The 26916-nt window shown below is 38.2% G+C and overlaps 1 protein-coding gene and 1 pseudogene across 2 annotated transcripts in view; both read right to left on the bottom strand.

Moving 5' to 3' along the window:
- Window positions 1-26916, bottom strand: part of SLC30A9 (solute carrier family 30 member 9) — an 88624-nt gene that overhangs the window by 43474 nt on the left and 18234 nt on the right. Inside the window, exons 3-7 of one of the 2 annotated variants that reach the window (XM_004764076.3) lie at window positions 19098-19160; window positions 16860-16959; window positions 14410-14502; window positions 13955-14037; window positions 1672-1730 (exon numbers count right to left, since the gene is read on the bottom strand). In XM_004764076.3, the coding sequence (XP_004764133.1) occupies window positions 1672-1730; window positions 13955-14037; window positions 14410-14502; window positions 16860-16959; window positions 19098-19160 (398 nt within the window). The remainder of the gene's footprint in view (window positions 1-1671; window positions 1731-13954; window positions 14038-14409; window positions 14503-16859; window positions 16960-19097; window positions 19161-26916) is intronic. The other variant, XM_004764078.3, reaches the window with a different exon arrangement.
- LOC106006990 lies at window positions 22030-23367 on the bottom strand (annotated as a pseudogene).

Genomic DNA, 26916 nt, shown 5'->3' with positions numbered 1-26916 from the left:
TCTGGAGAATGAAAGTAACCATCTTCAGTAGGAGAGTGAAGGTTTTGTCCAAAAATATGGGAAAAGTAGAGGGTTATCCTATTACTACAAAAAAAAAAAGAGTATAATAGAAACAAATTCTAGGGGGCACCTGGGTAGCTCAGTCAGTTAAGCGTCAGTCTTTGGCTCAGGTCATGATCTCAGGGTCCTGGGATCAAGTCCCACATCTGGCTCCCTGCTCAGCAAGGGGGTCTGCGTCTCCCTCTCCCTTTGCCCTTAATTGTGCTCTCTCTCTCTCTCTTGCTCACTCTCTCTAATAAATAGATAAAATCTTTAAAAAAATTCCATTCAAACCCTGGAACTTTTCAAGGTTGACAAGTATGAATCCTCAAAAGGCCTCTAGTGACACTGAGTTCAGAAGTCAGTAGCTACTCTCAAAAATCTAGTGACCATGAACCCCTTCATGGGAAACAGAACACCTAGGAACAGATTCTCCGAGGAGGCAGGTCTCACAAACCTATGTTATTCCACAGCAGCAGTGAAGAGGCTGGCTCCTGGGGCAAAGATTCCACCAATGGGATGCCAGAAACACAAAACTCAGAGAGGAAATAGAAATTAAGGAGTTCTGAATACAATGAATAGAAAAGAAAAGAACAAATAAAATATGACTAGAGTCGTCATCACTGCCAACCAAAACTTTGCCAAAAGGGAGCAATGTCTGAAATGTAACTCAGAAGAAAGGAGACAATCTGCACAGCTAGTCCTTTCTCCAAATAGGACCTTCACTTCTCGACAGGAGCTATCTCCCAACCAAGTTTAAATGCAACGTTGGCTCTGGACATGATTACTTGGTATGTTGGAGGTACTGGTGACTTTGATAAAAGCCATTTCAGTGGAGTTGTGGGGATGAAAGCCCAAAGGAAGAGGATTCAGAAGAGAATAAGAGGTAGGATGATAAAGGTAAACTTTCTATACTGGTCTCAGTATTAACTTCCTCCTAATAGGAAGTATTCTGGCACACAAGTAGATAAGTTAGTAAATCTGGGGATGAAAAGTGAGGTATTTTTATCTGATTACATCTATTTTTTTCAGTGAAAGATGAAGCAAGGTCATCAGCTGAAGAGGAAGGCTGTAGGAAGTTTGGGAAGACAGGAAAAGTACGCAACAGCTGTTTCACGGAGTGAGAGACTGAATGCATTATGGAAGTTCAGTAAGACTGTCAAATAATATTGTGTCCATGATTTTATATATACTCATATAATAAGTAAGAACAATCAGAATGGCTGTGTAATTTTCTTGTCCAAGGGCTAAACTTTTTGAGTACAAGCAGAGAAGTGGCAGTTTGAATATTTAATCAGGGTTAGAAGTAGGAGAGAGGACAAAGGAATTTAAAGGTGTATACGAAAGAGTTAAATTTTACTAAAAACCTAAGAAAATAAAGTCTTCTCCCTTACCTGTATCTATATACTTATGGTTTATAACATGTTATGAATTTAAAGAGAAATTATGTCCCAGTTTTTTTTAATTTCAAGAAAACCAAACAGAGACAGATTATATAATTCAGTAAATTACACTGTGCTTAAGAAAATCTTGAATTATGATCAGACATGCTAAAATTTCACAGTGGACTGATACTAAAATTTCACTGTGCAAAAATATACACGTGTAACATTATCAGAAAGAAAATCTTACCTTGGTGTTTCCCAGGAAGTCTCTATATTCTCTTAGTATCTTTTGGTTTCTAAACAGCCCTTTATAAGAAAAGAATTACAAAATACATTTAGCTCATACATATTCTATCAGTCATGTTCTACACTAACACAATTATTCTCTTTAAGACTATGTTAAATATTTTCTATTGGCTATCAGTAAAAGTACCAGATTATTATAAAAAATCTGGATCTGCAACCTGGATAAAAAATGGGCAAAGGACTAGAACAGACCTTTCTCCAAAGATGATATACAAATGGCTAACAAGCACATTAAAGGATGCTCATATCAAACGCCTTATGGAAAAATGCAAATTAAAACTATAATAAGGTATCACCTCACACCCACCAGAATGGCCATTATCCAAAAACAAAACAAAACCAAGCTCAGAAAATAACAAGTGTTGGCAAGGACGTAAAGAAAGTGAAAACCTTTTGTATGCTGGTGGGACTGTAAAATGGTGCAACCGCCGTGGAAAGCAACATGGAGGGTTCCTCAAAAAATTAAAAACTACCATATGATCTAGCAATCCCACCTGGAGGTATACATCCAAAAAAAAGAAAAAAAAAAAAAAAGAAAAAAGGAAGCAAGGTCTCAAAGAAATATTTACATACTCCTATTCAGAGCGCCACTATTCAGAACAGCCAAGAAGTGAAAGCAACCAAAATGTCCATGGATAAACAAAAGGCAGTATATGCATACAGTGAAATATTATTCAGATTTTAAAAAGAAGGAAATCCTGGCATACAGATAAACCTTGAGGACATTAAGCTACGTGAAATCTCAGTTAAAAAGACAAATATTGTATACTTCTATTTATATGAGTCAAATTCATAGAGACAGAAAGTAGAACAGGGGTTACCAAGGGCTACAGGTAGGAGAAAAGGGGAACCATTTGTTTACAGAGTTTCAGTTTTATGTGATGAAAAAGCTCTGGGAAAAAAATTCCTAAAGATTTGTTTCTTAACAATGTGAATATACTTAATAATTCCTTTAAAGTGACAAATTCTGTTGTGCTTTTTAACACAACAAAAAAAGGCAGGGAGAAATGTAATGAGAGAAAGGGGCACTTTTAAAAATATTTTATTTATTTATTTATTTTAGAGGGTGGGGGTAGGAAGGGCCAGAAGTAGAGGAAGAAAAAGAATCTTAAGCAGGCTCCGTGTCTACTGCAGAGCCTGAGGCTGGGCTTGATCTCACAAGCCAGAGATCATGACCTGAACTGAAATCAAGAGTTGGACACTTATCCAACTGAGCCACCCAGGCGCCCCAGAAAGGTACTTTGATACAAGATTCTCTTCTCAATATTATCTAAAAATATTAATTACTTAATCTTGATAGAAGAACCAGTTCTTCAATTTTTAGCTCAAGGTTTAAAAATACAAGAAAAACAAATTTCTATTACTTTATTTTCTCAAACCCCATGTTTAAATATTTCCTTTCATAGATGTACAGCCTCATGGTATCATTATTTTAATCGCAGACGACTGAAAACAACCTATGGGGGAATGACTGAATAAACCATGTTGTACCCCACAAAATGGAGTATTATAAAAGGAATGAAGAAATGTCTCTATTTACTGCTACAGATTGGTCCTCAGGACATAATGTCAATAAAAAAAACCAAAGACAGAAAGTATACCTTATTTATGAAAGGAGGTGGGGAAGGAATTAATACCATATACAAGCTATTTCATAGCATATTTTTTAATGGAAAAAATAACTCCAAAACTTATTTTTTTAATGGTTACCAATGTGAGAAGGAGAAACAGGGTGGAGAAGATAAGGATGGAAACCAAATTTCTCTGATGGTTCTTTCTGGTAGATGTGACTTTGGAATCATATAAATTATTTCTAAATATCAGAAGCAAAAATGAAACAAATGAACCTCATTTTATATCTATTTGATGGTTTATCTATGCAGACAGAAATTTCAAGTGTATTTAAAACAAAGAAACATTATACATCCCTAGTGGAATATATACTAAAGAAAAAAACGAAAGTTAACACTTAGGTCATCCTGATGGTAATAATATTGGTATTATTATTTTGAAACTATACCATGTTCTTTCTATATGTATGTATACACATATAAGAGTAAACCAAAAATATAATTATATTATTGGATTAAGGAATAAGATTTTCAGTGTAAGGAAAAGTTAAAAAACAAAACAAAGAAAACATTAAGTTTTCCAGAATAGCCTATATAGCTTCTCTCTTAAGGAAAATGAAGTATTTCTTATTACTGTCCACTGGAAAGACATTAAAAATATGTTAACCTATTAAAAAATGAGTACCACTGGGGCAGCTTGGTGGCTCAGTCCGTTAGGCGTCCAACTCTTTATTTCCGCTCAGTTCGTGATCTTGTGGTCATGAGATTGAGCCCTGCATCAGGCTCCACGCTGGACATACAGCCTGCTTAGGATTCTTTTTCTTCTTCTCCTTTTGTCCCTCCACCCCTCCCTCTCTCCCTCAAAAAAAAAAAAAAAAAAAAGTACCCCAAAGGCCCAAGTACAATCTCTCAATTTTATTTACCACAGGAAAAAAAAATGGGGTTCTTTTCAGAGATGGGCAATGCCCAATCTGGGCAAAACATGTACAAGATAAACCTGAAACAACTTATTATACTTAAAAGAAAGGATGCCACAATACTAGGGTTATGACAAAGGGACTTCAGAACCAACGTGAGGTGCGCCCATTGGCCAAAACTGGGATGATCTGAACACCACTAATTTGTCTACTTTGTTCTTTCCTTCCTAGCATGTCTCCTCCACCTTCTTCCCCTTCTCCTTGATCTCCTTCCTATCCCACTGCTTCACCCTCTTCATACTGAACTCCCACGCTCTCAAAAAACTCTCTCTCCCTTTTCTTCCTATATTACTGACCATAACTGTCTCTCAATTTCCACCTAGAAATTTCACCAACTCATCAAGGGAAGGTAATACTGTCACCTTTAAGCTTTATTCCTATAAAGAATTTAGAAATACAGTTGAAGAATTCAGATTCTCCTAAATAAAGCCTGTCAAAGAAAAGTACGTATACCTTTTTCTCAGATACTAGCACCTCTATCTCTATTTTAATCCTGCCACATTATATCTGTTCCCCAAAGTAACCAGAACTATAACTGCAGTGCAACCATCTAGTTCCCCAATGCAATCTGCCCTACTGGAACAACATTTGATCATATCCTGAATTAGCATCTCTATTACCTTAAAGAACCCAATGGAAGCCTTTAACTGAATAGTGATACCAAAATTCTGAAGTTCCCTGACCCCAATATATATTTCTCTTAAGGCAATATTTCACTCCTGTGGATTTAACTGTAACTCTCTTTAGCATATCTGTGAATATAATCAGCAACTGTTTGCTTTTTCTGAGGCCCAAACCCCACAGATACTAAGATTTATTGATTCTCTCTATTACTTCTCAAAATGTTATACTAATGATTTAAAGGACTTGGATTCTGCAAAAAAATCTACACTTGCTCAACATGCAGATAACTTCATATTATATATTGCAAGACTATGAGAATCTCAAACATATTCCTTATTCCTCCTGACTAGATTAGTTGAAAAAAGAAAAAATGTTTTCAATTTTGTCAAGAAAAGGAATAATGAGCAAAAGGTCATTCATTTTCTTTGCCTGAATATAAACTATCTAAAACCATCCTAGATCTTCAGCCAAGGTGCAACTGAGAGGATGTTAAGACCAAATGACAGATTACTACAGGCAGTGCTTAGTGAATTTTCTAAAACAGTTCAACTACCACTACCATGTAAATTAACTAAAACAAATACCTGTTTTTTCAGAAATATACACTGAAATATTTAAAGACGAAATGGACTGGTTTCAAAGTAATTTAGTAGAGTGAGGGTAAAGGAGATATAGATAAAACAAGGTTGACCATGTGTTGGTAACTGTAAAGCTAGGTGATGGATTCCTGCGGAGTGGTTATACTTTCCTCTGTACTTCTATGTTTGAAATCTCCCACAAATGGGGGGAATGAAACAAAAACTGAAGAAGGAAGATGAGAAAATACTCAGAACAAAAACCTGCAGCAAAGTAGGAATAGAGAGAAGATATCTCAACATCATAAAGGTCATGTATGAAAGGCCCACAGCTAATATCATCCTCAATGGGGAAAAACGGGAGAGCTTTTCCTCTAAGGTCAGGAACAAGACAGGGATGTCCACTCTTACCACTGTTAAACATAGTACTAAAAGTCCTAGCATTAGCAATCAGACAACAAAAAGAAATAAAAGGTATCCTGGGGCATCTGAGTGGTTCAGTCAGTTAAGCATCTATCCTGATTCTTGCTCAGGTCATGATCTCAGGATTGTGATAATGAGCCCCACATCAGGATCCACGCTGGGTGTGGAGTCTGCTTAGCAATCTCTCTCTCTCTCTCACTCCCTCTACCCTGCCCCACTCTCTCCCTCACTAGTTAAAAAAAAAAAAGGAGGAAATAAAAGGCATCCAAATCAGCAAGGAACAATTCACAGATAACATGATACTCTACATAGAAAACCCAAAGACTCCACCAAAATACTGCTAGAACTGATGTCGGAGGCAGGCCCCTGGCCAGGGCGGCCTCCGCCATTAAAAGATGGCGCCTGGCTAGTTGCCAGGTGAGGATTGCCTCGTGAGACTAAGCAAAACGCCCAAAGAGGAAGTAAACAGCATTGGTTGCTAGCGAAGTTGTTCGTTTAGGTGCACAGCCTGATTCGCTCCCTGCTGTACCCTGCTCACTGATTGGTCATGTAAGCGTATATAAGTGTGTAGACTTGCGGAAATAAAGAGAGAGAAGAGAGAGAAGATGCATCCGAACCAGGGCGTCTTGTCGTCCTTGCGGGGCGAGGGCGATAAATGGCGCCGAAACCCGGGAACTAAATAAAGGAATCTTGCAAGGTAATCCGCAGGAAAGCGGGGAGTAAAGGTCCACAGGTAAGCGGGGACATTAGCCACGTTCAAAAGTGGGAATTCCACAGTAAAGCGGGGAGTAAAAACAGAAAAACCTTGCAAGGGAGAAGTCCGCAGGTATGCGGGGTAAAACCACGACAAAGGTGGTGGGAAACTTGTACAAGACCGCAACAAGAAGCGGGGCGGCCATAGAGCCGGGATTTTCTTATTGAAACTGCAGGTAAGCGGGGAAGGGACCACGATCAAAGTGGTGGGAATCTTGTACAAGTCCGCAATAAGAAGCAGGGCGGCCTTAGAGCCGGGATTAACTTGTACAAGTCTGCAATAAGAAGCGGGGTGGCGGGCGCCTGGGTGGCTCAGTTGGTTGAGCAACTGCCTTCGGCTCAGGTCACGGTCCTGGAGTCTCAGGATCAAGTCCCGCATGCGGCTCCCAGTTCCATGGGGAGTCTGCTTCTCCCTCTGACCTTCTCACCTCTCATGTCCTCTCTCACTGTCTCTCTCTCAAATAAATAAATAAAATTAAAAAAAAAAAAAAAAAAAGAAGCGGGGTGGCCTTAGAGCCGGGATTTAGCGAGTCCGCAATAAGAAGCGGGGCGGCCTTGAGCCGGGATTAACTTGTACAAGTCCGCAATAAGAAGCGGGGCGGCCTTAGAGCCATTTAGCAGCGAGTATACGTGGAACAGCCATTAGGTTGGGATTCTAATTATGGGATCTGGACTGTCAAAGTCGTGGTTAGAGGGTTCCCTAAAGAACCTTCTAAAGGCCAATGGCATGCCATTAAAAACAAAAACTGCTCGGGCCTTTTTGAATACAGTGGAAAAGGCGGCTCCATGGTTCCTAGATGAAGGCTTGCTAAACATACCTCAATGGGACCATTTAGGGGAGGATTTGAAGAAACAGAATGCTTTAACTCTTCGCCTCAAATTTAACATAACAAAAGCACAGGCACGGGACATAGTAGTCTCCTGCAGAAATTGCGTGATCTTACTACCTGCACCGTCCCTGGGGGTTAATCCTAAGGGTTTGTTACCTAATCATATATGGCAAATGGTATCACACATGTTTCAGAATTTGGAAAGTTAAGATATGTTCATGTCTCTGTAGATACCTGCTCTGGAATAATTTTCGCCTCAGTGCATACGGGGGGAAAAATCCAGAGATGTTATCGCCCATTGCCTACAGGCTTTTGCGGCATGGGGAAAGCCATGCCAATTAAAGACAGATAATGGCCCAGCCTACACCTCACAACCCTTTAAAGCCTTCCTACAACAACTTGACATTCACTTGATACATGGAATACCCTATAACCCACAAGGACAGGGTGTTGTGGAGCGCCCATCTTACAATTAAAAAATGCGCTTTATAAACAAAAAGGGGGAATAGGGGACACCTTCAGGTCCCCTAAAGATAAGCTCAACACCATTCTCTTTATTTTGAATTTTTTAACGTTGGACAAAACGGGTAAATCAGCTGCAGACAGACATGCAAGTGATGCTGCTGCTCCCCCTAAGCCTTTAGTACTTCGGAAGGACATCCTCACAGGAAAATGGAATGGACCAGATCCAGTGTTAGGATGGAGTAGGGGGTCTGTATGTGTTTTTCCACAGGAAAAGGAGGCTCCAATTTGGATCCCAGAGCGGCTGGTGCGTACAGCCTTGCCTCCGAACACCAGTCATGATGCTAAAGATGCTGATGATAACTCGGGATGTTACACCTCCTGCGGCAGACTCAAGCCAGAGAGCTGTGAGCAGTGGTTAAAGCATGGCTATATCCTTTACCAGTGACTAACTCTTCTCTCCTATTCCCTCCTCTCCCTTTGATGCATGGCAGGTCTGTAACTTGCTAGGAGCATGTACTGATATCTCAGCAGTGTCCATGTTAAATGGTGGCAAATTCCTCAACTGCTCTTATAAACAAAATGACTCTAGTACCTTTGAGACAACAGTTAATCTGTCTTGTCCCAATAATATTACTTATCAGCCCACTCCCATATGGGTCTCGCCACCATTCCTTTTCCTCGTAACAAAGGCTAGTGAGCTGTATGATACGTTGAATTGCACTAAGAATTGCTATTTTTCCCAGTGCTGGAATGTCACGGCCTTCAAGCTGGCTGCGATTATGCGTATCCCTACCCATGTTCCTATCCCAGTTTCCATTCCAGAGGACAAGTTACTGGTGGTGCTATCCAGAAAGAAGAGAGATTTTTGGTATCACAGCTGCCGTTGTGACAGCATTGGCTATATCTACAGCAGCTGCCACAGCAGCAGCAGTCTCGCTTGCTGCAACTATACCCACTGCGGAAGCTGTGAACACCCTTGAAGAAGGAACGGCGGCTGCCCTTCAAACACAGACTCAGATCAATGCACATCTGCAAGCAGGAATCTTGATAGTCAACCAGAGAGTGGATTTGGTTCAAGAACAAGTGGACATATGGGGGGCCCTATTGGGACTGGGATGTATAGTACCCTTCCTGGCAATTTGTGTAACTCCCGTAGCCTATACTAATATGAGTGACTAACAGAATGTCTCCCGACAGCTCTCCCAAAACTTGCGGGGGAATTAGTCCGCAGAATTCCAAAACTATACTCAGCACCTGCTACTAGGCATAACAAGGATAAATAACACCAGAGTTGAGCTTGCAACCCTCCCAGAGATAATCAAAACATTGCAAGATGTGTTAACCTTTACGAAACAATGGGCTAGTGTAATTGGTCTGATGATAATCCTCGTAGTGGGCTTGATTCTTCTAGTAAGGAAACTGCAAATTTGGAGGCGACAGCAACATAGGCAACAGCAAGCCATGGTGCAGGCCTTGTTAGCCATCGAGGCTGGAACATCGCCCCAAGTGTGGCTAAGTATCCTGGATCGGTAGTCAACGACGGGTAAGATTGGTGGGGGAAATATACCAACCTAAGACAGGAAGCAGATCATTGATATCTGACGTCTGATGACGGGTAAGGATATTCCCCGCCACTGACAACCTAAGACAGGCACGATCCCTGCCATAAAAGAAAAAAGGGGGAGATGTCGGAGGCAGGCCCCTGGCCAGGGCGGCCTCCGCCATTAAAAGATGGCGCCTGGCTAGTTGCCAGGTTAGGATTGCCTCGTGAGACTAAGCAGAACGCCCAAAGAGGAAGTAAACAGCATTGGTTGCTAGCGAAGTTGTTCGTTTAGGTGCACAGCCTGATTCGCTCCCTGCTGTACCCTGCTCACTGATTGGTCATGTAAGCGTATATAAGTGTGTAGACTTGCGGAAATAAAGAGAGAGAAGAGAGAGAAGATGCATCCGAACCAAGGCGTCTTGTCATCCTTGCGGGGCGAGGGCGATAAACTGATACACAAACTCAGCAATGTCGCAGGATACAGAATCAACAGAGAAATCTGTCACATTTTTTATACACCATAAATGAAGCAGCAGAAAATCAAGGAATTGATCCCATTTGCAATTACACCAAAAACTGTAAGATACCTAATAAGCCTAACCAAAGATGTAAAAGGTCTGTACTTGGAAAACTACATAGTATTTATGAAAGAAATTGAAGAGGACACAGAGAAATGGAAAAACATTCCATGCTCACAGACTAGAAGAATAAATACTGTTAAAATGTCTACACTACCGAAAGCATCTACATATTTAATGCAATCCCTATCAAAATACCACCAGCATTTTCTACAGGGCTAGAACAAAGAGTCCTAAAATTTGTATGGAACCACAAACGAGCCCAAATAGCCAAAGTAATCTTGAGAAAGAAAAGCAAAGCTGGAGGCATCATGATTCTGGACTTCAAGCTATATTACAAAGCTGCAGTCATCAATACAGTATGGTACTGGCACAAAAATAAATACATAGATCAATGGAACAGAATGGAAAAGCCAGAAATGGGCCCACAACGATATGGTCAACTAATCTTTGATAAAGGAGGAAAAAAATATCAATGCAAACAAGATAGTCTCTTCAACATACTGGTGCTGGGAAAACTGGACAGCCACATGTGGAATGAAACTGGACCACTTTCTTACACCATATATAAAAATAAATTCAAAATGTATTAAAGACCTGAATGTGAGGCACAAAACCATCAAAATCCTAGAGGAGAACACAGGTAGCAACCTCTTTGACCTCAGCCATGGCAACTTATTGCTAGACATGTCTTCAGAGGTAAGGGAAACAAAAGCAGAAATGAACTATTGGGACTTCACCTAGACAAAAAGCTTCTTCTTCTTCTGTTTTCTTTCTTTTTAAGATTTTATTTATTTATTTGAGTGACAGCAAAAGCAAGAGAGATCGCAGAGAGAGAGAGGGAGAAGCAGACTCGCTGCTAAGCAGGAAGTCCAATACAGGGCTCAATTCCAGGACCCCAGGATCAGGAGCTGAGCCGAAGGCAGACGCTTAACTGACTGAGCCACCCAGGCACCTGAAGGTAAAAAACTTCTGCACAGCTAAGGAAAGAACAAAACCAAAAAGGCAACCTGCAGAATGGCAGAAGGTATTTGCAAATATTTCTAAAAATATTTAGAACATACAAAGGGTTAGTATCCAAAATCTACAAAGAACTTACCAAACTCAACACCCAAAAAACCCCCAAATAATCCAGTTTAAAAATGGGCAGAAGACATAACTAGACATTTTCCCAAAGAAGACATACAGATGGCTACAGACACATGGAAAGATGCTCAATATCACTCATCATCAGGGAAGTACAAATCAAAGCCACCATGAGATACCACCTCACCCTAATGGCTAAAATTAACAATTCAGGAAACAACAGATGATGAGAACGCAGAGAGGGGAATCCTGTTACACTGTTGGTGGGAATCCAAACTGGAGCAGCCACTCTGAAAAACAGTACAGAGGTTCCTCAAAAAGTTAAAAATAGAGCTACCCTACCACCCAGCAATTGCACTACTAGGTGCACTACTCAAGGCGTACAAACATACTGATTCAAAGTATATGTACCCTGTTGTTTACAGCAGCCATTATTAACAACAGCCAAGGTATGGAAAGAACCCAAATGTCTACCGACTAATGAATGGATAAAAGAAAATGTAGTGTAAATATACAATGGAGTATTACTCAGCCATCAAAAAGAATGAAACCTTGCCATTTGCAACAATGTGGATGGAGCTACTGTATTATGCTAAGCAAAATAAGTCAGTAAGAAAAAAACAAATACTGTACGACTGCACTAATATGTGGAACTTAAGAAACAAAATAAATGAACACAGGCAAAGGGAATAAAAAAAAAGGGAGGGAGACAAACTCTTAATTATAGAGAACAAATTGAGGGTTGATGGAGGGGAGGTGGACACAAGATGGGCTAAATGGGTGATGGGAATTAAGGAGGGCACTTGCTGTGATGAGCACTGGGTGTTAGATGTAAACAATGAGTCACTAAATTCTACTCCTGAAACCAATATTACACTATATGTTAACTAACCGGAGTTTAAATAAACTTGAAATAAAAATAAATAAAATTTTTTTTAAAAGTAGGTGACTCCAAAAAAAAAAAAAAAAAAAAAAAATATTTAGAACATACAAAATTAAAGAGTTAAAATCTACCAAAACCTCATTAAATCAATTTAAAAAGATACACAATGTAAGAGATGGAGTAAAGATATAAAAATTATCATAGAAGAAGAGTTAAGAAAAACAAATAAATATATTAAAGATAACAAACCTCAGCAGTCACCAGAGACTCAAAATTAAAGATATCATCTACTGCCCATCAAATACACAACAAAGTTAAAACAATGGTAATATCCAGCATTGTCAAGAGTTTGAGAAAATAGTCACCCTCATACACTTTAAGTGTAATATAAACTGGCACCATATTCCTTTGGAGAATATTCTATTAAATTTTAAAATGCCCATGTCCTTTGACCTTGAAATACTACTAACATTTTATCTATGTATTTGCAATAAGAGAATATGTTATTATATATTTAATAAATATGATACTGACTGTTGTATTCTTTGTAATAGTAAAAAAAAGTTTGAGAACATAAAGCTTATTACATCCACACAGCGGAATATTATGCAGCTGTTAAAAAAGAACGAGAGGTAGATTTCTATATGTAGACATGGGGAGATGTTTATGGTTACACTGTTAAGTATAAAGAACTAGGGGCAAAACAATAGGTATAGTGTCACCAATTTATGTTTAAGTGAAAAAAATGATGTATATAAAATTTGAAAATGCAGCAGAGAAATATTCTGGATAGATATATCCCAAACTTCCAGCAACAGTTATCTATAGGAAGCAAAATGAGATGGTGACCAGAGAAAATGAAAGGAGACTTTTATTCTTTATATTTTTGTATCCTTTTTTAAATCACAAGTGTGCAACACTTTTGACATTAATGAATATATATATGTAAATCAAAGAATTAGCTAAATTATATCTCACATAATTCTGAATCCTAATTCTATAAAGGTGGCTTTGTCACTCAACTATTGGAGTGTTAAATGCCCAGAGAGTCTTATTTGCAACTAAATCTCAAGCATCAACCACAGCTTCTAGTTCACAGTAAATGTTTGATAAATATCTGTTGAATGAATGAATTAAAGTACAAGTGGGGCAGGCAGTGCCTGGGTGGCTCAATCAGTTAAGCATCCAGCTTTGGTTTCAGCTCAGGTCATGATCTCATGAGACATGAGATCAGCCTGGCATCTCTGGGTTCAGTGGGAGTCTGTGTCTCTCTCTCTCCCCCCTTCCTTTGGCCCTTCCCCCAATTCATGCGACTCTCCCTGGAATAAACAGAACAATTAGAAAAGTAAAGTAGAAACGGGCAAACTGAATTAACAGACTTTTCTGTAAGAAAGCACAATCACTTTTAGAACAAGTGTAATCTTCAAATCAGACCATAAATTATAATATTCATGTATCTTATAATAAACCACCAACCAGCTTTGTTTCCTCTCATCATCCTTAAAAGAGCTATAGAGGAAAAACACAAGAAAATAGATACTGCTTTTATTTTATTTATTTTGTTTTTTAAGATTTTATTTGTGAGAGAGAACAAGCATGCAAACACACAAGGAGGGGAGCAGCAGGCAGGAGAAGCAGGCTCCCCACTAACCCAGAACCTGATGCTAGGATTCATTCCAGGACCATGGGATCATGACCTGAGATGAAGGCAGACGCTTAACCGAGTGAGCCACCCAGGCATCCTGATACTGTTTTTAAAAAGTAACTGAATCCCAAAGTGGCAATTAGTATTTGCTAGAACCAAAAGAGCCTAAGCGGAGAGGCATGCAACTACTAGGGAGTGCAATTATTAAAGGCCCAAGTTTTACCTACAACTTACTTTTCAATTAACTCCACTTTAAACTGAATATACTTACTTTCTCTGTATTCTATTTCTGCTTCTTTACGCAGTTTTTTCTCTCTGGCCAGAGCTTCAGGGCTTCCCCAAACTTCCAAGGATCTGTGCATACATATATGGCCATCAACAATGAACAATTTTAATGCCTTAATTGCAATTATATTTAAATCAAGATGAACTATAACTACATGAAAAGATTACAACAAAGCAGAAGGTCCTTTAGGAAAAATACACAGGACTTAAAAAATGTTTCTAAATTCACTCTAAATAGTAAGTAAGTTCAACATCAACTTTTCTTATAAATTATCAAATACTTTTAGTTAACTAGTACATATTAGTAATTCACAAACAAGTGTGCAAAGATAAAAATATTCTGCTTTTAAAGTAGATCATTTAAAAGCCTTTATCCAATATTGGTTTTTATTAATCTAAAATTTGCCTTGTACATTTATTCTAGAAGAAGCATGTTCTTACTTTGCCTCCACATCTGATCTCAAGTATACAGTAAAGGATTCAGTATCTTCATGAGGACTTCGTCGTCTGATTTTTCGAAGCTGGTCTAGATCACTGAAGAAAGAAACGTGCTGAATTTATTCTGAAAAGGTTCACATAGTTTTTGTTCTTAGAAGGATTATTAGGGGTAGGTAAAAGCCACTACCTAGATCCTGATCTTTAAAGGCTATACAGATCAGTTTAAGGCTGGAAAAATCAGTTTAAAGATGGCATTTTGTACACAAAATTGTGGTCTAGAGACAGTGAAAAAATAAAAATTTTTCTTGATGCTCACTAAAAATACCATAACGTGATAGGAAGAGATGTAATTTCTTCATTAGTGTTTGTATTTTATCTGCTATGGACACCCCGCTGCAATGTCTGATGTATGAAAAAAAGTAGAAAAAAACATGGATTAGAGCAACATCCTTTACTTAAGAATTTAAATCAAAAATTTATAGTCAGGGGCACCTGGGTGGCTCAATAGGTTAAAGCCTCTGCCTTTGGCCCAGGTCATGATCCCAGGGTCCTGGGATCGAGACCTGCATCGGGTTCTCTGCTAAGCAGGGAGCCTGCTTCCCTTCCTCTCTCTCTGCCTGCCTCTTTGCCTACTTGTGATCTCTGTCAAATAAATAAATAAAATCTTAAAAAAAATATTATAGGGACACCTGGGTGGCTCAGTTGGTTGGATGACTGCCTTTGGCTCAGGTCATGATCCCAAGAGTCCCATGATCGAGTCCCGCATCGGGCTCCCAGCTCCATGGGGAGTCTGCTTCTCCCTCTGACCTTCTCCTCGCTCATGCTCTCTCTCACTGTCTCTCTCTCAAATAAATAAATTCTTTAAAAAAAATTTATAGTCATACTTGTTTATATCCAGATTAATACTAAGTGGTGATACTAAATGGTAATATTATTTACAGGTATCAAGTCATAAAGAGTGTCTGTCAATTCTATGTTATTTATTTTCCATTCTCAAGGTTTATGTATTCATCAACACTGCTAAACAGTCATTCTAAAAATTTTTTTAAAATATTTTATTCATTTATTTGACAGAAATCACAAGTAGGCAGATAGGCAGGCAGAGAGAGGGGGAGAAGCAGGCCCCCTGCTGAGCAGAGAGCCTGATGCAGGGTTCAATCCCAGGACCCTGGGATCATGACCCGAGCCAAAGGCAGAGGCTTTAACCCACTGAGCCACCCAGGCGCCCCGACAGTCATTCTAAATTTGATCAAATTTCCTATGGAAATTTTAGAAGAGTTATGAAAAGGCCTATAAATAAAAAGCTGGTATAAGTTCCAAGAAATTAAACTTGGGAGATTATAGGGTGCCTGGTTGGCTTAGTCAGTGGCGCATGCAACTTGATCTCAGGATTGTGGGTTTGAGCCCCACACTGGGTATGGATATTACTTAAAAATAAAATCTTTAAAATAAATACAATACAATAAATCAACAACCAACCATCACATATTAGTATAAAATTTGGACAAGGTATCAAAGATATGTATTCTAACCCCATGATGCTGACTTAGTAAATGAGCTGGGTCATCAGTGATGTCTTTACTATGTTTTCTGGCCTACAATGTGGAGCTAGCAATACCTAATCTACTAAATTCACAAAATTTTTGTGAGAACTAAATGAAATACTCCATGTGAAATAGGACATTGTTTTACATCAATCAATGGCACAACTGGTTGGTAATAGGTATGTAAGTTATAAAACTAATTATAAGAATTCTTATTTCTTGATAATATACCATAGAGGATGTGATGGGCAGGGCGGGGGGGGGGGAGGAGAGGCTAAATCTGATAACTAAATTGTCAAGAAATTTTCCATGTAATATGGCTTGCTTAGGTAAACACGGAAAGGAAGGGAAATTTTTAATTTGTGACAAATATCTCAACAAATCTATGATTATAAGGAAATTCATAACAAAAAGATATCAGAAAACAAAAATAACTTATGCTCAACAGAGTTGGAGTATAAACATATATGTAACTAAATTATTCAACTCCACTAGCCAAAAAAAACCCAACACTTTTTTTTAATTTTATTTTTTCAATGTAAAACCCAACACTTTAAAAAGTTAAACATACAAATATGCAAATATCTTATTGATAAGATATCTTATATGCCACATATTAACATAATAATAAAACTACTAAAGTTCTTATGCGATACAGATGTCTTGAAGAACCTGCTTCTTTGGGTTTAAGATACCAGGAAAGACTGGATTGCCCACACTGAAGCAGAATTCAGTTTCATAAGCTAACAATTTCAACATTTTTTTTAACTGGACAAAGTAGTTCTTCAATTTAGGAAGGAGTCATGGGAAAATTTCCACATGGATAGCAGCAAGTAACACATTCTAAGAAATACAAGGTTATGTAGATGAGCTAGAACTACCACATTTTATAAAAAAAAACTACTATACCTGGATTTAAGGCAGAACTCATTTATTGCTCTGACTCCAGTGATGAAATTATTCTGAGTGTACTTTGGTCCATACTCCCTCTTCTTAAGGACTGCTTTGACTAAATCCAAAAATATAAAAAAACATAAATATGGACAATTAGAAATCACATTGGAAGATGAACATATGCTGATATTTAAGAGGGCTCACTAATGAATTTCATAGAAAAACTGATGTTTTTCTTGATGCACCGAATGGCACCAGAAGAAGAAACTCTCCCAAGTGCAGATTAGGACAGAATTCCATTTGTAGCCGTCTAGATTTTATCTCCTAAGTCATCTGTAACTGACACCAAATTTCAACCCTTTGTCTAATGGATACCCTGTATAGGTATTCCTGGTCTGTTTAAATTGTACTAATACAATATAAATGGTCTACAAAAATAATAATAAATTGTCTAGGGTCTAAATAAAAAGGAGGTTTCAATTAAAAAAATCACATGCTTGTTCAATGTTTTCTAAACTGCAGGGTAAAACCGGCATTTTATAAAAAATTCAAATAAAAAGTGAATAAACATTACCACATACAATGAATAAGTACGTTTTGTGAAAGCTTTTGTTTCAGTTACATACAATAATGTGTGTGTGTGTGTGTGTGTGTATATATATATATATATATATATATATATATAGTAGAGGTCATTAATATTTCTTATATGACTTGCAGTCAAAAAAGCCTAAAGCTGCTGTACTGTTTCACCATAGTCCATAAGAAAGCTAAAGTAAACATAAGAAATATTTTTATCAGTTAAAAATTATAGAACATTTACTACAGATTATAGGTAAAATACTACCTTCTACTAAACTGTTTCCCTACTACCAAGTATCAAGTTGTTCATTAAAAAAACAAACAAACAAACAAACAAAAAAAACCCAGAGATCAATAACAAAGTATCAGTTTGGCATCAGTTATAGCCTGTGAATCAAAAACTACACCAATATAGGTCTATATTTATAAATCAGAAACTGAGACTTTCGATTGTAGGACACAGATAAATAAAATAAGCAAATATCTGAAGAGCAGGGGCAAAACAACAGAAAGTCATGTGTTCCATTTCCAACTATCACCCTGATGCTTCATATTCTATTCTCAGATATTAATTAACAAGTTTTCCTCTGTACTTTGAAGTGGGAAGAGCAAATTAAGACTAAAATGATTCATCAATACAGTAGGTAAAAAAGACTCTTAAGATATCATATTAACTATTAAAATCGAATGCAAAAATAAGAAGAACATTCCAAACATAAAGTTCAGTATAAAAATCAAAACTTTATTTGAAAAAACATCTAAGGAAGTTCAGGAATCTTTTTCTGTGAGTTTCAAGTCTCTAAACTGGCTTACTCTAATAATCCTAAAATTCTATATCCAGATGAGCTCCTCTGGAGCAAATAATTATTCTTTCTTCTGAAAAACTGAGTGTTTTTTAAAATTACTTTTTAAAGATTTCTTCAAAGTATACGGAAATCCCTATTGGCCTGTCCTGGCCAGGGTATTGATGATGGTGACAGCTATCAATGTTAATTATTTTTAACTGTCACTATATATACTACGGATCATCTTCAAGGTTATCCTAGAAAAGAAATCCCATTTTTTAGCACAGTCTTAGAGGGGAGAAAACTGTGGCACAGGGAAAATGTCCAAGGCCATACAGTTAATACATCCTGGAACCACAAACCAAATCCACTTTTGTCTGATGTCAAAGCCATGGTGCTTCTAGTCACAGAGTTATTGCCCTTGTCAAACACGCTGCTTTGTAGACAGGAGACATAGTTCATTACAAAGAGCAGAGCTGCAAACAAGACTGCCTTCGTCACTCAGTTATTCCTAAAAAAGAAAGTTGGACAAGAATGTCCAAACTCTATTTGGATTTGAACGTGCTGGAACTGAAAGGTACTGGTCTGTTTAATCACATTACTTTTCTAAAAATGATAAAGCAATGGGTGACTTTTATTTGCCATTACTTCCTTCTTTGGGCTTTTGAAAAAATAATTACCGCCAAATTTATAACCCAAATGCAAAGTGAACTTCAGTAGAAATTAGCTTATAAGCAGGAGTATAAATCTTTACAGTCAGTATATTTAAAGAAAAATAAAAATAGGCAGTATACTCAGAATAATACAATTATACAGAGCTCTATATAAACTAATTTTGTATATTCAAAACACCATTATAATGAAAAACAGAATAAAATATATTTACCTCTTACTTGGAGAGGCTCTTGCTTAATAAGTGGAGCTTTCAGTTCAGCGCCTATATTTTCTGCTATAAAGTTTATTTAAAAAAGTAACAATAAGTAGTTGTTTTCATACAAACCTATAAACTTAATATTAGCTAACAATCTGGCAATGTATAAAAAAGATAATACATGATAGACCAAGTTGTATTTATCCTAGGAATTCAAGAGTAGTCAAACATTAGTAAACCTATCAATGCCCCTAATTAACAGACTGAAGAACAAGAGCTATAGAATCATTTCAGGAGCTAAAGAAAAAGCATTCACTAATATTCAACACCCATACAACTTTCAAACTTTTGAAAATTAACATAAGGGATTTCCTTAAAAAATAAAACAAAATTCTAATAAACATACTCAATGGTGAAAAATTTAGATGCGTTTCTTTAAAATAAGGAACAGGGTGCCTGGGTGGCTCAGTTGGTTGAGCCACTGCCTTCGGCTTGGGTCATGATCCCGGAGTCCCAGGATCGAGTCCCGCATCGGGCTCCCAGCTCCACAGGGAGTCTGCTTCTCCCTCTGACCTTCTCCCCCTCTCATACTCTCTCTCACTCTCTCTCTCTCTCTCTCTCTCTCTCTCAAATAAATAAATAAATAAATAAAATCTTAAAATAAGGAACAAAACGATGACACATACTATGAATTCTTTTACTCAAAACTACTCTAGAGGGGCACCTAGAGTGGCTCAGTCAGTAAGGCATCTGACTTTGGCTCAGGTCATGATCTCAGGGGCTTGGGATCAAGACCCATGCTGGGCTCCCTCCTTAGTGGGAGGCTGTTTGTCCCTCTTTCTCTCCCTCTACTCCTTCCCCTGCTTGTGCTCTCTCTCTCAAATAAATAAGTAAAATCTTGGGGGTAAAAAAACTATTGTAGAGATACAATATGAGGAAAGGATGACTATCAAGTGGCTACTGGGACAACTGTACAACTCCCTCCCCCCAAAATAAATGAGTAATTAAATAAAAATTAAATTAAATATACCTCACCCCATAAACAGGCAATTTCAGGTAAAGATTTACATGTTAAGGCATTTACACACCTAACAGACAACAGACAATATTTTTATGGTACAGACAGATTTCTTAAACAAGAAAAAATGGGTATATTCTGCTAAATCAAAATTCAAAACTTCTGTCCATCAAAAGATCCTTTAAAGATTTTATTTATTTATTTGACAGAGACCACAAGTATAGAGAGAGGAAGCAGGCTCCCTGCTGAGCAGAGAGCCCAATTCCGGGCTTGATCCCAGGACTCTGGGATCATGACCTGGGCCGAAGGCAGAGGCTATTAACCCACTGAGCCACCCAGGCGCCCAAAAGATCCTTTAAAAAAAGAAAAGAAAAGCTTCAAATTGGGAAAAGATATTTCTAATAAATAGGATCAACAAATGATAACTACCAATATTTAAGAATTACTCTAGATCAACAAGAAAAAAAAATCTCATTAGAAAAACAGAGAAGACAGTAAGAAAGAAAGGAAATGTAAATAACAAACATATGAAGAAATGGCTGCATTACGGACAAAACCCAAAGGAAACTACAAGAAGCCATTTTACAACCATCATTAGAAGAAAATGAAGAAATACATCAATAGCTAATGTTGGCAAGGATTGGAGCAATGAGAATTCATATACTGCTGGTAGAAATACAAACAGACACAATTACCTTGCTAAACAAGTTACCATTATCTGATATAGTTGAACACAAGCGTAACCTGTGACCTAGCAAATTCTACTTCTAGGGCAATATATTTGCCTTAATAGAAACTTGCACAAGAGTACAAGGAGAAAAGTAAATGCGTATTTCAGAGCAGCACTGGTCTGTTGCTTCAAATTGGAAACCACCCAAATGTCTACAAGCATTGACAGTTATACCCTGTTATAGTCATAGATTTTATAGTGGTGAATATTATAAATATAATAATGGCCATCTTTCTTTGAGCCTTTACTATGTGACAACCACTATTTATTCTAAGCACTTTGCATTTATCAACTCATTTAATTCACACAGCCCTCAAAAGTATGTACTCTAATTATCCCCATGAAAATGAATGAACCAGACACATATACCATTAGGATAAATCTTACCAAAATGTAATGAAGTAAAACACAAAAGCATACACACAGTAAGTTACCACACAATAAAGTAAAAAAAAAAAAAAAAAAGCTAAACAATACACACAAATGTTTAAATCTATTCCCTTTTTGGAGCTCAAAACAAAATTCAGGATAGTTACTTAGTTTTTTCTTTTTTCTTTTTTTTTTTCTTAATTTCAAGATATTTTTAAATATAGATTTTATTTTTAAGTAATCTCTCCACCCAATGTGGGGCTTTAACTTATAACCCTGAGATCAAGAGACTCAGGCTCCACCAACTGAGCCACCCAGGTGCCCCTCAAAATATTTTTTCAAAGAAATTTATCAGGAAGAGTAGCAGAGAGGGAGGGACAGGAAGAGGGAAAGAATCCTAAGAAGACTTCTTGCTGAGCGCAGAGCTCAATGCAGAGCCTGCCCCTAGGACCCTGAGATCATGACTTGAACCAAAACCAAGAGTAGGACACCCACCCAAATGACTGAGGCAGCCAAGCACCACAAGATACTTTATTTTGAAAACAGGTCACAACACTATGCTTTTGGCCCATTCTGCCAAAGTATAAGCTACAAATGCTTGCTCAGCAGCTGAAGGGCATTCTTCAGTAGCGGGTGTGAGAGGTGAATAAAACTCCCATTAAAAACAAAAATTCAGGGGCACCTGGGTGGCTCAGTGGGTTGAGCTGCTGCCTTCGGCTCAGGTCATGATCTCGCATCCCGGGATCGAGTCCCGCATTGGGCTCTCTGCTCGGCAGGGAGCCTGCTTCCTCCTCTCTCTCTCTCTGCGCCTGCCTCTCTGCCTACTTGTGATCTCTCTCTGTCAAATAAATAAATAAAATCTTTTAAAAAAAAATTCAATTAGTTTCCACAGGAACACAGATAAATGACTCCATCTCCCTAGTGTTCCATATTGTTGCATCCGTGCCAATCTTTCTTACAAAGACATTTCAAAACTAGCAGTAATTAATTTAAATTGTCCCTTCAAATCCCACAACCCAAGCTAGACTTGAAGTTAACAGCTACAGGAATGGCACTCACACGCGAATGCTAGCTGAAGGACAGGCGGCGGGAGAACGCATTGTCCTCCTCTCCCAGGCACAGGATGCAGGCAGGGGGCTGACGTCCTAGTCCTCTACTTAGGGCAGGAAGTCGTGATTCAAGATTTGCTACAGAATCAAATGTCAGCCCCTAAATTTTATAGCACCCAGCTGGCCTCTGGTACCCATCCAAAGCAGAAGCAGCAGCAACAGTGTGAACACCCATTTTATCAAAGAATATCCAATCGCCCACATGCCCCTTGGGCAAATCACAGCTCTCAACAATGTGATTAAGGCCATCACACGTGGGTCCCAATACGCTAGCTGAATGGTACGTCACATCCAGTTTGCGTCTATTTTGCAGAAGGGACTTCACATGTGCACGATCATAAAGGATCCAATTAAATGATCCATATACTCCATCATTCATGTAATACATAGTCTGGTTCACTCGACTCACCCTCATCATCAGAGCCTGTGTGATCCTTTAATATGAGTTTTTTTGGCAATGATATTAACTGCGAGCACAATAGCTAATGCAATGTAATATCTGCCAGTCGCAGCTATGATTCTCAATCCCAAGTCTGACTCTGACGGGAAATACTTGTCCAGTGCAGGGTTTATAACTGATAAATTTGATACTGAGTTCTTCAAATTTAAGCTTTCCATCCTCAGATCCAGGAAAGCCACCACTGATAGCAAGCAGATACATGCTGAAGCCAACCTCAGCTCCCATGTCAAAGACACAGCAGGCATTAGAGATGGCCTGCACAAAACTCTCAGGCTCCGTACAGCCACTTCCCATGTAGGAGCTGACATCGATGGAATCAATGTTTAGCTCTCTCACCCATTCCAAAAGAATCCTGCTGGTTTTGAGTGTGGCATCAAATTTAAAATTTGAGACGGACTATTTTGGAATCATCAGTGGCAATCTGCAAAACCCACTTTACCTTTGGATGTAACTTGGCAATTTTCATCAGTTTAACTTCACTATCAGAAGTCATCATCTGGGGCGCGTGGGTGGCTCAGTGTGTTAAGCCTCTGCCTTCAGCTCAGGTCATGATCCCAGGGTCCTGGGATCGAGCCCCGCATCGGGCTCCCTGCTCAGCAGTGAGCCTGCTTCCTCTCTCTCTGCCTGCCTCTCTGCCTACTTGTGATCTCTGTCCCAAGTTTGGTCTTCACTATGGTTCTATCATTGCATTTGAATGCATAAAAGGGGATGACCCAAAGAAGAACTTTTAACCATCTCATATGTTTCTTTAGAATGCCTCCTAGGTCTGCGATAGAGAAAGCATCCTTATTATCAGAAGACCAAACTTTATTAATTTTTTGGTCCAGAATTTCCTTGGCAGTAAAGCCTTCATGAAGAAACGGAAGTCAAATTCTGCATTACTAAAGTTGTTCATGGTTTCTCGATGTTCCCCGAAATATAACAAAAGGGAAAACTAAGAGATGGGATTTAAAGAAAATTATAACCAGTTTTTCATAAAGACAACTCTCCAGAATTCCAAGTCCCACTAAAGATGCATGTGCCCTCAGTGCAGCAGTGTAAAATGCTCCAGTAAACACAGAATTTACTGTCTCTCCTACTCCTGCTGCAGGGCTTGCCACATGGGTTTTAAAAGAGAACAGCAGTTGAAGAAACCACAGGCCTTCCCAACAAATTCTCTATTCTCTCTAAAATGGCCTATTAAATGTAGCCAAGAGCTTTATGCCTTTTAAGTGCCTTTTCATTTTTTTTTTTAATCTTTTTGCTTCCCTATGCACACAAGGGTCAATTCAATTTACTAATCCTCTACTTGACGATGACTATTTGATCTATTAAATTTTTGTTTTGGGGCACCTGGGTGGCTCAGTGGGTTAAGCCGCTGCCTTCAGCTCAGGTCATGATCCCAGGGTCCTGGGATGGAGCCCCGCATCGGGCTCCCTGCTCAGCAGTGAGCCTGCTTCCCCCTCTCTCTCTGCCTGCCTCTCTGCCTACTTGTGATCTCTGTCTGTCAAATAAATAAATAAAACCTTTTAAAAAAAAAAAAGACTTTTGTTTTAAAGATTTATTTAGGGACACCTGGGTGGCTCAGTGGGTTAAAGCCTCTGCCTTCAGCTCAGGTCATGATACCAGGGTCCTGGAATCAAGCCCCACATTGGGCTCTCTGCTCAGCAAGGAGCCTGCTTCCTCTTCTCTCTCTGCCTGCCACTCTGCCTACTTGTGATCTCTGTCTGTCAGATAAATAAATAAAATCTTTTTAAAAATTTTATTTATTTATTTTTTAAGAGTGAGAATGAGCCAGAGGGGTAGGTAGGGAAAGAGGGAGATAAAATCTTAAGCTGATCCCACCACAGGGCTTGATCCCAGGACCCCAAGATCATGACCCGAGCCAAAACCAAGAGTCAGACATTTAACCTACTGAGCCACCCAGGTGCCCCTAATCTATTAAATTTTTATTTTAGTGACTACACTTTCATTTCTAAGATTTCTAGTTGGCTCTTTTCCAGATTTATTTGTTCTGGTTTTACTCTGCCAGTATGTATTTCAAATATGAGTACTTCACTTATTTTTCTGAGGATATTAAACTTATTTTAAAGCAATTCAGGCTGTTATTTTAGCATCATCTAGAGATAATACACATTTGATTTTGTTGGCTTTCTTACAGCTAGGATTTTTCATGCATTTTTTTTTATTGATACAATTGACATACAAGATTTTATAAGTTTAAGGTGTATAATGTGTTGATTTGAAATGTACACATTGCAATATGATCCTTTGTGTATTTTTATGTTTGGGAGATTACAATCCTATTAATTAACTAATTGTTAATTAGTATCCTATTCTGAGTAAGATATATCCTTTCATTCTCCTCATGCTCTACCTCAAAACTCAATCTGGTCTTTCTGTCTTGAACCAGATTTCCTACCGCCAGTTTGAAATTCCCACCCCTCGATCCAGTCTCGAAACCAGCAAATAGCAGGATCCAATTCCTCTTTTTCCCTCTTGCCTCCCTAACTTACAACTTCCTACAAGACAAAGCCTCACATAACAAATGGAAGAAGCCAGTTTAGCCTCCGATATGTGAGCGTGTGGGTAAGTTCAAACAATGAGTCTGACTCCAGCACCTGGCCATGCATGTAGCACCTGATTTATTATCCTAACCAAACGGAACCCCTCGTGGCCAATGTCTGATTACAGACCACAGTCCAGCACCTTCTATTACACTCCTTGGACACAGCACAACTTTTTCTGAGTCCAGTTGTTTCTTCAGTTTTCTCTTTCTATATTTTACCTATCACTCCAAGGAAAAGTAGAACAGATACCTCAAAGCATCTATTCAAAATGCTATCTTGATAAGAATTTCTGCCTAAGCCACTGATTTACCTTCCTTCAAAGGTTTTATAGATAAGTTACATGCCAACAGCCTAGGCACTAACAAAGGCAAAGCTCTTTGAAATAAAAGCAAAGGATACCTGGGTGGCTCAGTCGGTTATGCATCTGCCTTCAGCTCAGCTCACAATCCCAGGGTCCTGGGACTGAGTCCCACACCTGGCTCCCTGCTCAGTGGAGAGTTTGCTTTTCCCTCTGTGCCTCTCTCCCTCTCTCAAAAATAAATAAATAAAATCTTCAAAAATAAAAAAATAAAAGCAAAAATCTTACATCTAATTTTTAGTATATCCTTAGGGTTTTTTTTAGTGAACTGGAGAAATGACTTAACATGGTACATTATGTTTTGATAACTAAAACACATACGCAAAATCCAAAAGGCTTTAACTATACATCAAATCCAAAATACATCATGATAGTATCAAACACTCCTATTTAGGGGTGCCTGGCTGTCTCAGTTGGTAGAGCATACAACTCTTAATGTCGGGGTTGTGAGTTAAGCCCACACTGGGTTCAGGAATTACTTAAAAATTTTTTAAAAAATTTAAAACACACTAATTAATAACTACAGCTTACAACACTTGACACCAAACAGTTCAATATGATTTCATTTTTGTCTTTTTTTTAATTTATTTGCAAATTCTAAAGCATCTTTATAAAAATCTATATATCAATTTCTTAAAATTTTGTTGTGGGAAGAGAGAATAGCGCAGACAAAAGTAAGGGAAAACATTTCATCACTCACCTAGTATCTGAACAGCTAAAATCTGCCGTCAAAAGTTTCAGATACAACCCACTTTTTCACAATGATCAAAGTAATTCAACCACATCACATGAAACAATCTGCTCTAAGACTGATATTTCTGGATATTTTTCTCACTACAAACTGTCTAGATGCTACTAATAATATAGTGCTAAGAATCATAAACAAGAAATGCAAGTAAATGGTTCAAAAACAGGTATGAATACTTATTTGGCACACTAACATATTTATAAACTTATATTCTATCACTGGAGTAGAATCTTTATGATTTCAATAAATAACTAGTCTATCCATGAATATCTCTAGACACTTGTTTAAAGCTCAACCCCTGGCTGTTTGCCACACATCTGCTGTCATTAGCAAAATTAAAACCAATTTTACTAAAATTTAAAACATCTGAATGCTCCTTAAAAATTTAAGGATTCCTTAGCAAGTCTCTGCCTCTTAATGAGCTGTTCCTGACTTTACCATGTGATTTGAATTATTCAAAAGTCAATCTCAAATCCTTAAATATACAAATTAT

Source organism: Mustela putorius, unplaced genomic scaffold (assembly GCF_011764305.1).
Source record: "Mustela putorius furo isolate JIRA1106 unplaced genomic scaffold, ASM1176430v1.1 tig00000083_pilon_pilon_pilon, whole genome shotgun sequence".
NCBI lineage: Eukaryota > Metazoa > Chordata > Mammalia > Carnivora > Mustelidae > Mustela > Mustela putorius.
The sequence above is the reverse complement of the archived record's forward strand: the minus strand, read 5'-3'. Positions and strand labels throughout refer to the sequence as shown.